General features: G+C 39.1%; 1 protein-coding gene across 1 annotated transcript in view; it reads right to left on the bottom strand.

The window, feature by feature from the left end:
- LOC108675620 (neuronal PAS domain-containing protein 2) overlaps window positions 1–16,337 on the bottom strand; it is a gene marked incomplete in the record, with an annotated part of 52,298 nt that extends 35,961 nt beyond the window's left edge. Inside the window, 2 exon segments of the mRNA XM_047885080.1 lie at window positions 15,134–15,942; window positions 16,301–16,337. Coding sequence (XP_047741036.1) covers window positions 15,134–15,387 — 254 coding nt within the window.
- Window positions 16,338–19,197: the final 2,860 nt, after the last annotated feature.

Genomic DNA, 19,197 nt, shown 5'->3' with positions numbered 1-19,197 from the left:
CCCCTGCAACACTACCAGCGGCGAGAAGCAAGCAACAGCATCGTGCATCAGCTGGCCCAAATGAGGGCGGATGAACGATAATCAGAGGCGGCGATCCATCGTGGCCTGGGACTGCTACGTCCCAAACAAGAACCAAGAGTACCAAGATTGCCAAGTGCGCGGCGGTAAGTTCACGCAATAATGCTCTTCAGTGCGCGGTAGTACGTTCACTCAATAATGCTCTTCAGTGCGCGGTAGTACGTTCACTCAATAATGCTCTTCAGTGCGCGGTAGTAAGTTCACTCTCGTTATACTTCCTCTCTTCCCCATCCTCACCCCCTCATCTCAATTCCTGTCCATATTTCGCCTGTTCTTCAGCCCCCCATATCAATACCCCCAGGCATTAGGGGGCTCAACCCCTGCCCCTTTGCTTTGCCATGGCAACGTCAGCTCAGCTCCACCTCACCTGCGCAGCCCTACCACCTGCAACGCAGCCCTACCACCTGCTGTACGCAGCCCATAACCAGCTGTAAAAGCCCTTACCTGCTGTACACAGCCCATCACCTGCTGTGCAAGCCTTCCACCTGCGGTACGCAGCCCTACCACCTGCTGTACGCAGCCCTACCACCTGCTGTACGCAGCCCATCACCAGCTGTGCAAGCCTTTCACCTGCTGTACGCAGCCCTACCACCTGCTGTAAGCAGCCCATAACCAGCTATAAAAACCCTTCAGCTGCTGTACTCCCATCACCAGCTGTACAAACCCTCAACCTGCTGCTACACAGCCCATCACCTGATGTACAAGCACATCACCAGCTGTACAAGCCCTTCGCCTGCTGTACAAGCCCTTCACCAGNTTAACTTCCAAGCCGGTCTATGTTACCCCTGTCTCTTATACACATCTAGATGTGTATAAGAGACCTGCTGTACACAGCCCATCACCAGCTACAAGCCATCCCAGCTGATCGTAACCTACTGTACGAAGGCCCACCGACATGCAAATAGCGGCCCGCAGCTCCAATGCCATGCAACCTGCAGCCCGCCGCTGCACGCATGCCACAACGACTTATACAAACTTCCGTATGCAGCCCCTCCTAGCCTGCGTGCATGCAGATCTGTCTGATCTGACTTTCTGCTTATAATGCGTGATGCTGGTAAGCGTGCGGTAGCGCAAGGCACTGAAGTTGATGCAGGCCATGGAGTTGATGCACGCCAGGGGCTACCAAGAGGAGTTCGCAGCGCAGACTCGTGGACGCCGCGGTCACAGCATTTGCGTACATACCACAAGTTTAATTGTTCATTCGTTTTTTGCGCCCGTACCAACACGTCCCAATACCACAAGGGCGATTCAGTTAACTGAGGCATGAAGTGAGTGCCGTTGCTCGGTGGTGGCGCGAGTGTTGAAATGCGACGCGGGCAGAATAAGAATGACAAGCGGAGAGCCCGTCGAACTGCTCTATTCCGATCATCTCTACATGCGCGTCTCATTTTGCTGCAGTTTTTTCATAAAAGTAGATCATGTACAACATCATGAGCGAACGACGGCAGCTTAACAAATTCACTTTAAGCATTTTGTGGCGGATGGGGCCGCGGAATTGGATCCCACTTCGCGAATTGCTTTCTCTTATCTTTAACCATTATTAAACCTAAATATCTGCCAAGTATCTTCATCCCTTCTTGCTTATTATCTTCCATAGTAATAGATGATTTTAACCTAAATTATAACCAAGTAATTATACCCATCTTTGCAAAGTAATTTTTACCAACTATCGACCAGAAATTATAGCCAATCTTTTCATTTATTTAATCGAATTTTCACAAGGTACGTATACATAATCTCCACCACTTATTTTGTCCGAGATCAGACAGAAATTGTACCTTACTTCAGCCAAATAATACCACCTCATCTCTGCCAGTAATTTTAACAAGCTTCGGCCACATAATTCCATCCCATCTCTGTCAGTAATTGCACCCTATCCCACCAGCATTTCCATTCCATCTTAGCTGTAGTGGTGACTACAACATTCTGACACACGTACAAGTTTTTTACGGGAGAACTGGACGGCCGCAAAGCAATCAGGCTGATAACGAGTGCCCTAGCAACAACAGCAAAAACTGCGACGACGACTCAAACAACAGAACAAGCAACAACACAAACAACAGAATCAGCAAGAACAGCAACATGAGCAACAGGATCAGCAATAGCACCAACGCAACAATCAGGACCAGCAACAGTAACAATAATGCCGCGCTTATATGAACACATGAACACCGGCAACTATAACAACAGCATCAACAGAAGAGAATGCAGTTGGAATAACGACAACATTTTCCATAACCACAACAATGGCAGCAAGCAAAAAACATTATTATCAACGATGACTGCACTATTCCCAACGACGCAAAACAAAACAGCGATGGCAATGACAACAACGCAGCTCCCTATCTCATGATGAATTCCTGGGTAACTCTACCTCCTCAAGGCCGCTCCTAGCTGCATTGGTTGGCTATATACCCACGACTCGCTTGAGACCTGCAGTCCCCTGACGACTGCAAGTCTCTTATATCGCGCCTCCTGACGCAAGACTGATGCCCAACTTGCTGTTGTGGGGCGCTGGGGAGGAGCGCCCGCACAGCTGTGGGGGTGAGGGTGCAGTAATACGATCAACCCCACACGTCGCCCCTCGCTAACTAATTTTCCAAAACAAATAAAGATAGCCAAGTGTTTCCGAATTACGTTACTCGTCCAGCGGATAGTCAATGTCTGGTAGGGTATTTTGTATCCATCAAAATTCTTTTATATAATGTTGACTCAAACATAAGATCAATTGATTCTGGAATAAAATGGTGCGAGTGACAGCATGTACTGCACATATCGTTCAGGTCCACGCTGCAGGAATAAACACAACGTATCAATTGCAAGACACCAATGCCCAACATCCGAGAGCTGAGTGAGTGCCACTATATAGGAGCCATTTGATCAAGTAATTTCTCGTGGCAGTAAGCTTCTCTTCACCTAATTACGGACTAGTAATTACATAAAAAATCACCCATAAAATTTAAAAGACGTTTTAAAAGACAACATTCAAGTACCGAATATAAAAAATGTCGAATATAAGAAAAATGTAGGCCGCGATCCTGTGGCGAGAGGAACCTTTAGGAAGTGAAGAGGACACTTCGCCCTGCCGACGAGCCCTCAAGCTGTCGAGCACGGCGCTGGTATATACGCTCGACGCACACTTCACTCATTATTTAGTAATTAGTGATGCATGCAGTTATTCATGTGGGAATTTCCTTGTATACGTCTCAGTGTAATGCGGGGTACAGCCATTACATTGCTCCACTTACTGTACTTCAATTGTGACCACGTCAATAAACGCAGTGTAAGGCAAACAAATTCAGTTGGCTGATTGAACCGATATGAATTTCTCACAACACATGCTAGCCACACCCTCAATCATTTACGACCCACTTTGTAATTCATTGAAGTACATTACATGAACCATTAAACAATGGTTCATGGTTCAATGAGCCTCCAGCAATTCATGAATCAATTAACAGAATAAATAATTAAAAAAAAATTATATATTAAAAAAATGTTATACGTATATTAAAAAATGTTATATATTAAAAAAAGTTGAAAAATAATTTTTTTAATATTCGAAAATTAATTGAGAAATTCATTGTACATCTGTAAGATTGGAGACACTGGATTCTTTGAAAGTGTTGTATTTAAAAAGTAATTTTTAAACGTATATCATTAACTTAATCATTGGCAATGAAATAATGAGTAGAGTTAACGAAAACGATGGAATGGTGCACAAGTCCCCCGCTACATGCACCATCATACCACAATATTTCAAAACTTTTCCAGCTCTACAAAACCGATATTTTTATTAATTAACTAGCTCGCTCTGGCTTCCTGAATATTGTATTGGATAATAGGTGCTTTAGTTTCGACGATGTTGATTAAACTTCACTGCGAGCTATGGTAACGGACAGGACGAAACACTGCCATCAATACACATCAATAATGCCTCCTGATTATCATCTTTCCGACACGCGAGCCTGCGGCACTGACCAGTGACCAATATGAAAATGACAGCCGTGTCAGCGCAGGTCAACCGCCGGCTATTGGTCGAATATATTTTATTTGGCTGACTTCAGACAGATTATCTCGTATCATTAACAGCCATTATTTAACTCAACACACAGACGTAGATATTTTAGCAATGAATGTATAATGGCCTACAATAACTCGCCACAAACACGCTAGGGAGTCTCGATGGTTACGTATCACGTATTTGAAATCAAATTTTCTGAAGGTTCGACTTGTGTGGAACGACGATATTTCTTTTTGTTGTTCACAAGAGATGAATAATAAAAGAGCACGCCTTTATATACTAGACACGGCTGAGGGTATAAATCGGATGTGATGGTGAATGCAGTATGAACAAGCCACCTGCACCTTGACGAATCATCGGATGATTTAATGCGCCAGTGATACTAGAGATACGCCAGCTCACTGAGAGTTGCGTAGGCGCAAACATTTGTTAATTGGAAACCTGAAACTTTAGCTTGTTATGGAATGATTTTGGGCAACAGCAAGCATGAAGTGGTAGTACAGTACATCTAGTTCCCAGTCCATGACACGTAGCTACCTTGTCTCTATTTAGTCCCCAATACACGACACGTCTCAAACACGTATAAATTCCTTCACCAGTACATGCATGGTACTTCTCACACACGTGTACATTGTCACCAGCACATGTGATGTCCCTCACATGATTATGTCCCTCATGTGCTGCAAATAACTACTTCACATGTACATATACAAATGTCTTGCTAGTATAATAATCATATAGAGTCTTGCTCCACTTGGTTGCGGTGACTGGCCAGTGGTCACGCGGACTACTTCTGCGGGGTTACGGTACGGGGTGTTGGGGAAACTGGTCATGCGAGACCACCTTAACTTGGTCACGGGACAGGTCTGCGGTAGTACGATGACAGCAACAATTGTTCACACATATAACATTGCAAGTTCCTTTTCCAATCACAGATCAGAGATAATGGCTTTGAAGCTGATCATACAACCTAGGCAGCTCGGTCATTCTGTACCACTGTCCTGATTAAAGAATAGTTTTAAAACTCGCTGGGTATAAAAATTTATTTAACGATATTGATGATTTTGAGTTTAATTGTTCGATCCTAAATTGCTCTAATTCTGTCAGGTTGGTTTCCGTGGTTGCCTACTTAAGGCACGTACCGGTATGTCAGTTCTCGTATGAAAAAGGTTACGGCAAAAATCGTACAAAGAGAGGGTTGCAATGAAACACTGGTACATTTCACAGTAAATTGAGAAATTCAAGTTCACATCCTACGTTGACAAAAATCTCTAGAATATGAAAAAGAAAGTTCAAACACAATTAAAGTGGAAAATCTATCGGTTAGCATCACTATAATCTTTTACTTTTACGAGAAACGTTGAGCCGTAGAACGCTCCCGTATAGAACGGTACGACTCCCGAAACGACCGTCCCTCACGCGCGCGTTTGCAGCCGTATTCCAAGTAGCCGTACTGCATTCGTAGCCGCGCATCCCCGCTGTCCGCGGTCGTTCTTGTACCACAAATGTCTCATGACAACTGCGTCTTAAATACTCTATATCGCTTCAAGCCACATTCATATTCTTCTCAACGCCTGCACACAAGCAGTGTTCAATATTTATAAGCCAGAATTACCTACACTTTATTCAGTCCGTTCACATCTCAGGTATACGTAGGTCTAGCATAGCACCAAATTGAAAAATGACCAATAAAGAGCAAACATACTAGTAATGAAGTAATAACACGGCAACAGACAGAAAGATTACAATATACACATGTAGTAGCATAGGTACTGCATGTAAGACGGGGGGAGGTTCACTTCAAGCGTATCCTTGGACACGTTGAAAGGATCGTTGACTGAGGATCTAATGAAAATAACTTCCACAACAACGAAAATCACTCCGTCGAATGAGGAAGCTAATGTAAACACCGTATTTATCTCATCGGGGACGTATTTACGATTAAATTGCTTTTAAAAAACTTTAGACTGAAAATGTCTACATGTTCTAATGTTCCCGTACAAAAGTTAACAAAACAGAATCGTATCCGAAGTGATAAGCAACAGAATCAGAGCGCTGTTATCAGTAAAGGCTTTATGTATATCAATGTAATCGTGTGAGCATCAGGAAGATATGCAACGTCGAGAAGCAGCAGTGGTAAACAAGCCATAAATATAAGAACAGCGCCGGAACACCACGCATCCATGTCACGTAAACAGCAACTACAACCTTACATTCTCTTGTTCATCATTCCTGGGACTCTTAATCGCTCTCTCAATCAGTTGAGGTTGTGCTATCGAAATGGAAATATTTCTTATAAGTACAAATAATTAACAGATACTGCTAAAATTCTAAAAAATGTAATGATTCGTTCGTTGTATGTAATGAATGGATTCAGCTTATAATAAACTACACTATACATATGATTTCTGCATTTGTTCACAAGCATCATACCCGAGAACTATGATTTATCTTAATTTTTCTTGAAAGGAAGAGGGACACAACGCCTGGGGGTGCGGGTCGTGGGTGCCACACGAGCGGTGACGAGGACCGCAGTTCAAGGGGGGCGGCCGCAGACACCCTGACTGTGCTGCAGACATCCTGACTGTGCTGCAGACACCCTGACTGTGCTGCAGACACCCTGACTGCTGCAGACACCCTGACTGTGCTGCAGACACCCTGACTGGGCCGCAGACACCCTGACTGTGCCGCAGACACCCTGAATGAGCCGCAGACACCCTGAATGAGCCGCAGACACCCTGAATGAGCCGCAGACACCCTAAATGGGCCGCAGACACCCTGACTGTGCCGCAGACACCCTGACTGTGCCGCAGACACCCTGAATGAGCCGCAGACACCCTGAATGAGCTGCAGACACCCTGAATGGCTGCACTTTTTTGTAACTCCATCAGCGAAAAAGTCTTTCAATCCAGTCTTTTCAAGCTAAACCCACCAATCATACACGAGATATCGGTCGCGATGTGTACTTAAGACGCATATTGTACTAATCAAGTTTTGATTGTGCGGCCTCAGGTAAAGATTAATTTAGTATCTTTGATTGAATTTATTAGCTTCGAAGAGAAGAAGGTTTACTGAAACGAATTCGTTTTCGCATCATAAAACGTGGACTATTGAATGGGGCGGAGCATTTTGCAACTTTTTCTTAATTCGGGTTCACAGTCGAGGGGAAAATTGTGGAGGTGCAAAATTGTGCAAAATTTATGAGCCTTGGTTGATTCCTTCATGATTCGAGGGTTGTTTGAAGATTTATATAATTAAAAAAACATATTTATGTAAAGTGTACCAAATATCTGTGCAGCATTTTTGGAGGTCACAACAGACAAAAATCATCACAAAATCCAAGAAACAAGGTTTCTAAGCTCTATTTCTATTCCAAAATATACATATATAATAATATATTTTAAAAATATATTAAAGCATATACACGAAAATTTTTCTCAAAATAAATTTTTGTTACTTGAGGGTCGCAAGGAGTAAAAACCATTATAAAATATTCCTAAATTTTGTACTTAAGTAATGGCCATTTGACACTTACGACATTCAAGTGCTACCTTAGCGCTGCTACATAATGTGGCTTAATTAGCAGCTGGCTGAGTTATCTGTATTCGATAGCTGATCGACGCGATAGTTGCAGGTGAAATGTCAGGTCTATCTATTCTGTACAATTATGAAATCTCTGTTCTATTTAATCTGTATAAAGTGTATTCAAATTTAAATGGGGACACTGCACCATTCGACGCCAAGTCTAAACGCAGATGCGGCAGAGCTGTTGAAATGCGTTCGTTACTAGAATTTACAATTCCAGTAATGGGAGGCTAGTGGTTCACGGAATGCTTAAGTCACAATGTCCTCTCATATATTCGAGTATAAATAAAACTTTCAAAAAGCTTCCTAAAATAACAGAAGTTTGGGTTAGCATTCAATGATATTTTAAATTTTAATCGCTATCTCCGGTACTAAAGGAGATAACGATTATTTAAAGCCCTTTACATCAGCCTTCGTCAGCATGAGGCAAATCGGGAAATAATGAACGAGGAATAAAACCTTAAAATGGATTGCGGATCTTAGTCAAGTCAATCCGTAGATAATTTTTCTCAACAATATATGCTGTGTGAGTGAATATTTTTTGAACGACTCTTTAGAGTTGTGAATAAAGTCCATTCGTCTCAAACGATAACGCCAATTTCAAGGAGATCTACAGACGGATTAGCACAGAAACCATACTATAATGCACTATTTTGTGAATTACATTGCGTGGCCAGCTTACATACAGTGGCTCGCAAAAGTATTGGATACATTGCAATATTCTTCATATCTCAAGTTCAAATGCGAGATTTTTTATAATATTTGGTTAGTATATTGCTAATGGTGCTAGAAACATTATAGAGAAAGGGTATTGAAAAGTATGCATTGTTTAAATTTTATTCAACGAATAGAAAATTTAACCCACTCAGAAGTATTGAGTACATGTTCAAAAATAAAGAAAAATAACTGTTTTTAAGTACTATAAATTCGCTTTTCACTTCAGGCGTTCCACTAACCTCATAACGTTATCTAATTGGCCAAGCAGCGCAGTTTGCTATTGTTTACGAGATTTTGTGTTCCGATGAAGATATTATATTCAGCTTCATCTCTAAAATCTAATTTTAAATTACTAAAACTCGAGAGTTGGCGACAGATTTGCGTCAAAAGATCATAGATTGTTACAAGAAACGGAAGGGGTATCGAATAATATCCAAGGAGCCTAATCTATCATTGAGTACAGTTGGCAATATCATCAGGAAGCAATCATCCTGATGATATCATCCGAGCATGCTGTTGATAACCTTCCAGGACCTGGTCGTCCAAGGAAACTAATGGACGGTAATGCAAGGTGGATTAACAGGAAGGTACAAAAGAACCCTTTTGTTACTCGTGGTGAAAAAAAGACCTGAGGAATCTTGGGCTGATGTGGAAAAGGACGCAATCAGCAGAGCTCTAAATCGTACTGGCCGGTGTCAAGGTTCGATCAAATTCCTTTTGAAAGTTCGACTTTTGTTCGATCCTTTTATGTTTATTTTTGAACATGTACTCAATACTATTGAGCGGGTTAATTTTTCTATTAGTTGAATAAAATCTAAACAATGCATACCTACTTTTAAATATCCTTTCCATATAATGTTTCTATCACCATTAGCAATATACTGACCAAATATAAAAAATCTCGCACTTTAACTTGAGATATAAAGAAAATTGAAATGTATCCAATACTTTTGCGAGCCACTGTAATTCCGGTGGTTCGGAGTGGTTATGGCTGAAAGGTACCAAAAAAGATATCGTCATAGTTGTAACGTTTCGTTTTTATTCCCTTAAGCGTTTTACTACGGAAAGATGCCTAATAGTACTTTTTTACATTTTTATGACTGCTCATAAGCCTCATATTGTTTCTAGTGGGAAAACGCGATTGTTCAAACTTATACCTACCTATATCTTTTGAGGACTCGATTCTCTAAAATTTGAACAATGGATTACCTCTTTAAGGTACCAACACGTTGAAAGTTGTTACTATTATACATGTCGAGTAGTTTTTAATTCAATATCTAGGTTTAACCTAGATAGAACAGAGAGTTTTTATGCCCTATGGCTAACCAATTATATACTTAAAGGATAATTTCAGAAGTATTATTCGCCTTTAGTGTGGCCCACGGCCACGGACCATGGGATAACTGTATGGAGCTCTAGAAATTGAAACATGCGCCCTAAAGATGTTTTAATGATGGTTTCTATATCTTGCAACTGTCGCATGGCCATGAGTCGTTTTAGTCAAAAAGTAAATTCAAATTTTGCTTCAAATTTTCTTACGTGTCACCAATAATGAAGATGATAAGAAGATTTTAAGCTTGGTAAATAAATTCTAAAGAAGTTTTTTAGGAGTATTTTTGCCCATTGAGACCTCTCAAAATACTATACGAATTTTTGAGATTTTATTATTTTTATCTTTTTTAAATTTTCAAACGACAGTCAAATCATACAGAAATCAACCTAAGGGTATAAAAATTTACGCACATCGCTTTTTTTAACTTCCGCAACTTTTCCACACTATTGTGAAACCGAAATCGAAGAAGTTGTAATGAAAAAAACGCTCCACCTTACTGTTGAAATCGAGTTGTTAACGTTTCGTAAGCGTATTTTCAGCATGGCCAATATATCCCTGCATTTACAGCGCGGTCTGCAGCACACGATGTACGGGACGAGAGATATTCAGCCGTCCCTGCTCTGGCGGATGCGTTGCCATCACGACCGATCCTTCCTGTCCCTATTTGCAGCAACTTAAACATTGAATTTAGTTATGAGAAAAAATTTCAGCCGTTATATACATCATTTGATCCCCGTTTTTACTATAAAATAACACTAGAATCACACGTTTCTAATTTTAAGATCACAACAAATCAATTAAATATAATCGGTCTTATCAACGTCTTATCTAAGAACAATAGACTAGCTCTGAGGTAAAATTTACTAAACCCGATGAGTTAATTTTTAGTACCTATATATGTATAAAAAATCAGAATTGTCAAAGAAGGTATTGTATCATGCAACAACACCCTGGGTTAGCAGGTTGAGTAGTGACGCGTTATAGTTGATCTTCCCGGGATATGTGCAAGCGTACAGCGAACGCGTTCAACATTTGCGCTTGCGAGATCTGAAGATAAACTTCCCTCAAAATTGATAAAATTGACGACAAAAATCTGAAGAAAAACTAAGAAAATCCCTCCCTTAAACTCACATTCGTGTAACTTAACATAATATTACATATACAGAATATTCTATCTCGGATTAATTCGGAGATGGTTGAGTGACAAGATATGAGATATCAGCAACAAAAGATAATCATCTTCAATACCGTATGTCTGCTCACGATATGCTTTTAGTACAGCGCTGCGTCTTTAGCGAGACGGAAATATGCTTCGTATTTATGCAAGCAGCAGTTTTTTTAACCATAAGCAAGCAGGGACCCAACACGGTAATATACAAATGCATTGGAATGAACAATTAATGAGCTACTCCGTGACCTTTAGTAGAGCTCTATACTTGGAATGAGTCTTAGTAGAGCTAGCGTGACGTACTCAGCATCAATAATAGCGTATAAATTGAGATTTAAGGATTAGAATTCAAGCCTTTAAGGTTTACCATTATCATGCGTTGAAACTCATACTCAAATAGTTTGTATGTATAATAATAGGTAAACTACGACATAAAATGACTGAGACATACCCAACAAGTATTTGTTGTCCAAGACTCCACATACAAGTCAGGGTTGAACAGGGCACCTGCCCGGGTAGCAGCCAACCTATACCCACCCGGGATGGGTTTTTTAACGTAAAAAAACGTTTTTTTTTTAACACGGAGTAAAAAGTGAGTTTTAAGGGAAACCTATAAGAAGGCATCAAAATGATCCCATGTTTGAATTTGGAAACGTAATAATACTGGATCGATGCTACTTAAAATGTATCTAATATACCTTCTTCAACAAATTCAGTCTTCCCATATATGAATAGTGCATGCTTCTAAAAAAACTCACATCGATTCGAGTCCTAAAACATACACATCCATTTTAAAATCACCGAAATATTACATTACTTTGTCCCCTAACTTGCTCTACATTCATTCAAGACCTATCACAATAACATGATATTAAATAAGGGACCACAAGATAGCTCCTTAATATCAATGTCCTTTCTGCAATTTTTGTAATTTTGTTTTAGGTCACACCACTGATAGAGAAATAAACTTTACAGAAGTTTTCTGTAACAATTTTATGTTAGCTTTATCTAAACAGTAGGTTTAATATCAATTTAAACTTGGGTTTTAATTTCATTCACATAGGTACTTTAGTTTCGCAATGTGAAATATGAAAAAAAACCTACATTAGTCCTAAGAAAATATTATTTTTACAGTGATATTTACACACTCATACACTATGTATATATGCTTTTTAAGACTATTACTCCATGATTGATATTGTTTTTGTGTTAACCAACTCAAAAGTCCATTAAAGAAGTTGCTACAAAAATTAGTCATTGATAAAAGCCTACAGTCATAACTGTGTAATAAGGGGAGCAAAGTACATAGTATTTTGTCTCTTTTGTCATAAAGCCACTTGATATTTTGGCTCCATAACAGGACTCAAATCTTAAAAGACTTAACAAAAGAAAGGCTGGTAATGAAGAAAAAAGAAGACCAAACCCTCTAAGTATTTATTTTTTAAGACATAATGATAGAGAATTTTTTCAAAGAGGTTATTTTACTATTATTTAGAATACTAGGTCTTTTAAGAACATGTGTGTTTTTTTGCATAATTTAACTTCCTTGTTAAAATTTAAAAAGCAACTAACAATACAATCCTGTCAATTTTTGAGCACTTACAATAGTAGTAGCCTAAACTAGCCTAATTGTTTGGTAAAAATTTTAAAGTGATTAGTCTAATTATTCAACAATTATAGGAGAAAGAAATGGAAAATATTTTTTTACAAGCTTGCACTATTCGAGTACCTATTGAAAAACCAGAAAACAGGGGGAACTGGGTTAATTGTTTCAATGCATATTTTTTCTATTAATTTGTAGTCTCTGACAGAGATGTTTCTGTTTCACTGTTGTATTAATAGTGACACATCAAATTAATGATGCATCATCAATCAACTCATTGTTAAAAAATTGACAATTATTGGATCTAAAGTTAAGCCAAATGTAATAATACAAGTTGATACTGTATACCTTCAAATTTTCAATAATCACCATAAATTATAAAGACTTTAAAGATAAGTACAAATGATAGAAGTAAAAAAAGTAGGTAATAAAACCCATATTACCCATTTTGCCCGTTTTTTTTTTAAAAAACCCCGAGTTTTTAATGAAAAACGTGTGGGTTGGGCAATTTAAAAAAACTATTTTTTTGCAACCCTGATAGAACTACAAGGTCCATCATTATGATCTAAGCAGTGCTTGTTTGCGGTTGCTGACCAATTTCTCCCCATTTCATAATCTCATTCCAAAAAGAATTGTGTCTTAATTAGCTAGTGAGCATAGCCCGTACGTACAAATTGACACTATAAATAAAGAAGATAAAACGAAGGCAGTGACAATATTAAGAATTTTTTCATCTCGGCTAATTTTGTTACACAGCCTCACCGAACCCAGTTTCAATACGATTCATCTATCGAAAAGTTCATGTGTACTGCGTGTGTATTTAAAACGTCCCTTGGTTATCAATCTACCTCACAAGGTATCGTTGATGGCATCATATTTTGTCTACCTTTCTACCGATGTGCAAACTGGGTAACATGAATGCCATCATCGTCAATTCTTTCTATTCAGTTACAGTACCATATATTATAAAAACCCTCCACAACAGCTGCGGACCGCAAATAGTGCCGGGTGAACCTGCCCGACGCTGAGATACGAGTTTTTACACTCGCATCACAGGATCAGATCGTTCACCCAGGCATTGACCATCCTATGGACATAGCACAAACTATTTACTTCAACTACACAACATTTACTTGGATGGCATGCCTGTAGCTTTCCTATATTAGCTTTCAGTCCCAAGAATTCGAGGTTATCCCTTGAATAAGAATGAACAATTGTTGTTATTCAGATTACAAGACGTATTTCCCACTGCACGCTTCTTTGACATCGTACGCTAGTGTAAATGCAGAGGCCGCACCTAATTTCTACAGACGGCTACATAAATCGAGTCTTTTAACCCTTACAACTCTACCTTTTCCGATCCCTCGCCCATCTCTGCTTGACCAGTTTTTCTCCTCCTACATAGAGACTCCTGAAAGAGACTGACAATCCTTGATTATTTTCAGCAGTTGGACTGCGTAAACGAAAAAAAAATCTTACGACCTCTCCACAAAACAAATTCCTATCTCAGAGCCACAGCTGCGCAGCAGTCTTCCATCGACTCTCGTTAAAGACGATCTCTTCTATAGCTGTTGCGCGCCTTCTTTCGAATCATCCTGCACTACTGGATTAACTACTGCGTTGTCGAATAGAAATTACTTTGAAGTAGCAATTCATTTAAATTCTCCTTAGAGTATACGGTTTATACACAATAAAACCAAATTTACACAACGAAACACGCAAAATTCGGACAAATATTAACAGTTTACAAAAGAAATATCATCCGCACTATATGAAGTTAAGTATCGGCAGCCATCAAATAAGTGAGGCAGGCAAAGTTTCGTTCCTCTTGAGATGAGGCGGCACCCGGCCGCTGGCAACGTGTTGGGATTACGTAACTCAGCTCTCCAAAACTCGGCCTACTTCTCCGTACGATTATCACAGTAATTACTAATTAGCAATGTTCTTGGCATGCTGATGGTCCAAAGATACTGGTTATTACTGGTTGTGTGGGTGGGAATTATATGCATTGTTGTAAGACGAACTATTCCCTGATGTGCAGAGAATTGTTAATCGAGAATGCAGACCAGAGAAATTTATAGTTTTCTCCATAAATCAATATTAATAGCATCTCTGAAAATGATCTATAAATTTTCGTGTTTGGGTGCACATTTGATGCAATAAAATACTTCTAGTGTTCGTGATTATTATAATATAATACAAATTATTGCCAGGATATTGAAAGAGCAAAAACAAAAAAGTAATAATGAAAAAATTTTCAAATAAAATTATTAATAAAGATAGGTTAACTGCGTCTGCAAGCACTATGTTAAGTCATCCCTAAAACCGTCAGCAAAAATTCGTCTTTAAACTCGTCCTATATATGAAATACTACGCGTTCAATTACTTTTTAAAATTCTATTTAATTTTAACAATTATCAAGTGTAGGTACCGTAGTGCCTTCAAGCAAATAAAAGTTAATTCAATACCCATAAGAGAAAATCATCCAATAAATAACTAAAGGGTATCGACGTAGAATGTAAGATATGACCGTGTGACGTCATATGCTACATATTCAAAGTCAAAGGCAATAATCGCAGGCGAACACAAATCAAGCGGTCACATCAAAAGTAACCATGAACTCACCCGGGCAGCCCGGAGACTTCCTCCATAACATGATCACCCCTCGTGACGCCAGGGCCAAGAGCTGTGCATCGCTCTGCCTTGTCACTCAGGGTTGGCCCAGAAGGCCCGTATGATGTACTCGGCTGTGGAGGTTCGTGGCAGGAGGGTAGAGGATGTTTTCTAGGTCGTCCTCGCTTGCCCGGCTTCTTTAGCAACATCGGGGCTTGCTTTTCATCCATAGGAACATCTTCATAACGTTTAACGGAGCTATGCATGACTGTTAATATCAGTTATTCATATCAAAAGAATGACAAGCCAGAGATGAGGTTCTCGTAAAACTATGTTCAGTGTTCGCACAACGCAGGCTGAGACCGCTGAGTTAGCCTGTCTTCAAACTTCAATCGTGGTACGCATCAGAGCTTGGCATTCGAGTTAATAGGCTATCTATGACTGCCGTATCACATTCGCATCATTCACTTTCCCACTCATCGATGTTGGTCGACTCACTGCTACTTAAATAATTCACGCACAGTTGCATACTACTCCTGCTGAGTATATTTTTTCAACTGGGACTGACATCGTTTCAGACAAATTAATTATTAAGATGTTTAGGGAGAAAACAGCCTTTCCTATGTCGTATCTCGCCAGAACTCATCCATCCTCAAGGTTATTGCAGGATTCAAAATCAAATTTAATGTAAAGCTTATTGTTCAGTCACGTTAGGTAGCTCAGTTATCGGATTTAGATTTCACTGACAAAAAAATTAAGTTCGACAACGTTCTCAACTTTTCAATCACTATCAGTCAACAAATTTACTACTGTAGCACAATCTGAGGATAAAATATTGAAGCTACAAAACGGCGCTTCTAGAAATCTTCACAACTTCATTTAATAAAAAATTATATTGACTTTTTTAATTAGGTATTATCACAGCAACAGTTAACTTGCCACAGCAGCAATGCGACGAGCAGCATTGCTCCAACTACTTCAGCTTAACTTAAGCCAAAAAACTGAACTTATTTGGCCGAGATAATACGGTTATATATGCTTGAAGGAACAATTTCAAACAGAATTAATAACCAAATATTCACCACATGGCTAATGCAAACTGAAACGAGTCGTTAGTAGACAACAGCAAGAATCTTCGATACTTGAAAATAAATTTGGGAGCGCTTTACGCTGGCGTACCTCTCACATCACTTGCCCGAGTGACACTGAGTTTGAAGGTCGTAGACTCGTAGTCTGCACTACTGCCTCTGCTGCCCGTAGCTGGCAACACAGCGTCAAGCCGACCTGCACAAGATAGAAACTCTTTACTGTAGCACCAAGATATTTCAGTCAAGTCTCTCATGCTTCTGTTTGAGAAACTACGTTATATAACAAATAAAATACTTTATAGAAATATGATATGTATTCATATCGCTACGTTAACTTCTCAGTGATTTGGGAAATTATTTCTTTCTAGAGGCAATAATACTTTCAACTGCATTCATAAAGGTTTGTTATCATGCACTGCAGTTTTCAACATCCCCTTACATCAATGTATAGTACTAAAATTACAAAAAAATGCAAAAAATTAGTTTCAGATACTAATGCTATCTTCCGAACGTAGTAATATGCTGAGAACTTGCTAGAAAAGCTATTTTTTTATTATTTCGTCCGGCGCTATCTGGCATCGAATGCACAGGTATGGAGTGCCGACACCAGACATCACTGTAAATGTGATTTAAATATATCTGCATGGTGCTAGAGCTGCGATACATTATTTCTTAGGTTATTAGGAAGTTGTCATTAGATCCTAGGGCTCTTAATGCGGCTAGAACAAATTATTCGAACTATAGAATTGAATTACAGAAGCATCCAAACTTCGGTAAGAAGTCATATGTGGCACTATCACGTCATCCATCCTATCTATTTGTACGGTACCATTTTCCGTTTTTTTTTTCTCTAGATTAGTGCTACTCAATATGGAGAGCCTTGGCTAGTACGCGTCTACGCGACATAGCTTGCTCTTGCTGGTTTACCACAGAATGAATGCGCAGAAAAGTTTCTGTTTTTAAATATTTATTAGATTATAGTGGTTATTTGTTACAAATGCAAATTATCTAATCACATATTTCATGTATAGCGCAGTTATTCGTCAAAACTGGGAGCAAAAATATAGAGACAGACATGAGTTCACTTATATAGATACGATGCGCACATGTTAACGTAACAACAGATACGATACGCACCTGTTAACGTGAAAAAAGATACGATGCGCACCCGTTAACGTAACTACAGATACGATGCGCTCCAGTTAACGTAACTACAGATACGATGCGCACCTGTTAACGTAACAAAAGATAAGATGCGCACATGTTAATGTAACAACGTCAAAAATACGTCGACTACATTTTTGTCGTTGTTCGAAATGAGGATCACATGACTGTCGAGCTACGCGTGGCCTTGGAACTCAATTCAGTTTTGACGTTCACCTGCGAAGTTGGGCTTAATCAGTCGTTGCCCTTCCTCGATATACTCGTGCAAGTAGAAGATACAATGTTCGTCATCAAAGTTTACCGAAAACCTACATTGAACGTCCTCGATATATTCGTGCAAGTAGAAGATACAACGTTCGTCACTAAAGTTCACCGAAAACCTACAGACGTCGGAAGAGTTCTGAACGAAGCAAGTGAATGTCTCCAGCGATACAAAACCAGCACTATTCGCCCCTTAATACACAGGGCATTTAAAGCCTGTATATCCGACACTGACTTGAAATCTGAACTCCAGACCTGCAAGCAAATTCTGTTAAACAACGGTTATGCGAATGAAACTATTGACAGCGAAATCGCAAACTATCGAGCACGTCATAACCAAACGGAAAATGAACCAACATCCAATGAAAGTATTGTAAAAATTTATTCCCAAAATCAGATGACCAAAGGCAAAAAGACCGACGAAAGAGTCCTCAAATCAATTGTGTTAAATAACATCAGAAGCACAAATGCAGCCGACCGAATCAAATTCTTTATTTACTATAAAAACATGAAAGTCAAGAATTTAATAATGAAAAGTAATCCATGCACAAAGTCGGGACCATTACAAGAAACTAGTGTTATTTACAAACATTCCTGCCACAAAGAAGGTTGTAGACTTCTCCAGAACGTAAATTACATTGGTTTGACCAGCACGACTTTGAGTAGCCGCCTAACATGCCACCTCCAGACCGGAGGACCGAAGAACCACATGAGAGAGGCTCATAATGAGCCCCTCACTCGCGCGACGTTGGAGACCCACACCAGAATCATCATGAGATGCCCAGACGCCACAAGACTGGCGATAGCTGAGGCTCTCATCATCAAGCAGGAGTCTCCAGCTATTAATTTACAAACTACCGGATTTGTCCTGACGTTGAAACTGTTCTCGTAATTTAAGCTTTGATTTCAATCTAATACTAATGTCATTTCAAAATTTCAATTTCAAGCGTTGCAAAACTCTTCCTCTTCTACTTGATAATGAATGAAGTTGCATTCGAAACGTCGTAAAATTAAAATTATAATAAAATGTACCTTGGAAACCTGATATTTGACTTTTAAGTTCCTATCAGGAGCCTAATTCGCCGAATTATGAAAAAACAATAAGAAAATTGTCATTGTTTGTGTTAATTTTGTTAATGTGTTGTTAATGTGTTAAATTTGAACCTTCAAATTTAACACATTTTATACACATATATTTTGCGTTCAATTGAATATATATATTTATATTAAATTGTACAATTGAATATATATGAATCATGTGCAATTTGTGACCAGAGAATGTATAACAATTTTCAAGGAGTCGAACAGTTATGTTGGTCGAGCAAAAGGCAAGTTTAGTGAGTAACAATAATACAGTATTTAACGACTTTTCGATAGTAACAACATTTTTTTCACACAGCGAACCGTATGTATGCGCCTGTTTTAGTTTTTCATGAGGCAGTCTCTAATCTGTACGAAATGAACATTTTATATCAAATATATGAAGATTCTTGAAGAAACATTGTACAAAAAAGCTCATTTTGTAGATACAGAAAAGGCGCATCTAAAAAGGCAAACCGTATG

Source organism: Hyalella azteca, unplaced genomic scaffold, assembly GCF_000764305.2.
Source record: "Hyalella azteca isolate HAZT.00-mixed unplaced genomic scaffold, Hazt_2.0.2 contig16892, whole genome shotgun sequence".
NCBI classification, from domain to species: domain Eukaryota; kingdom Metazoa; phylum Arthropoda; class Malacostraca; order Amphipoda; family Hyalellidae; genus Hyalella; species Hyalella azteca.
The sequence above is the reverse complement of the archived record's forward strand: the minus strand, read 5'-3'. Positions and strand labels throughout refer to the sequence as shown.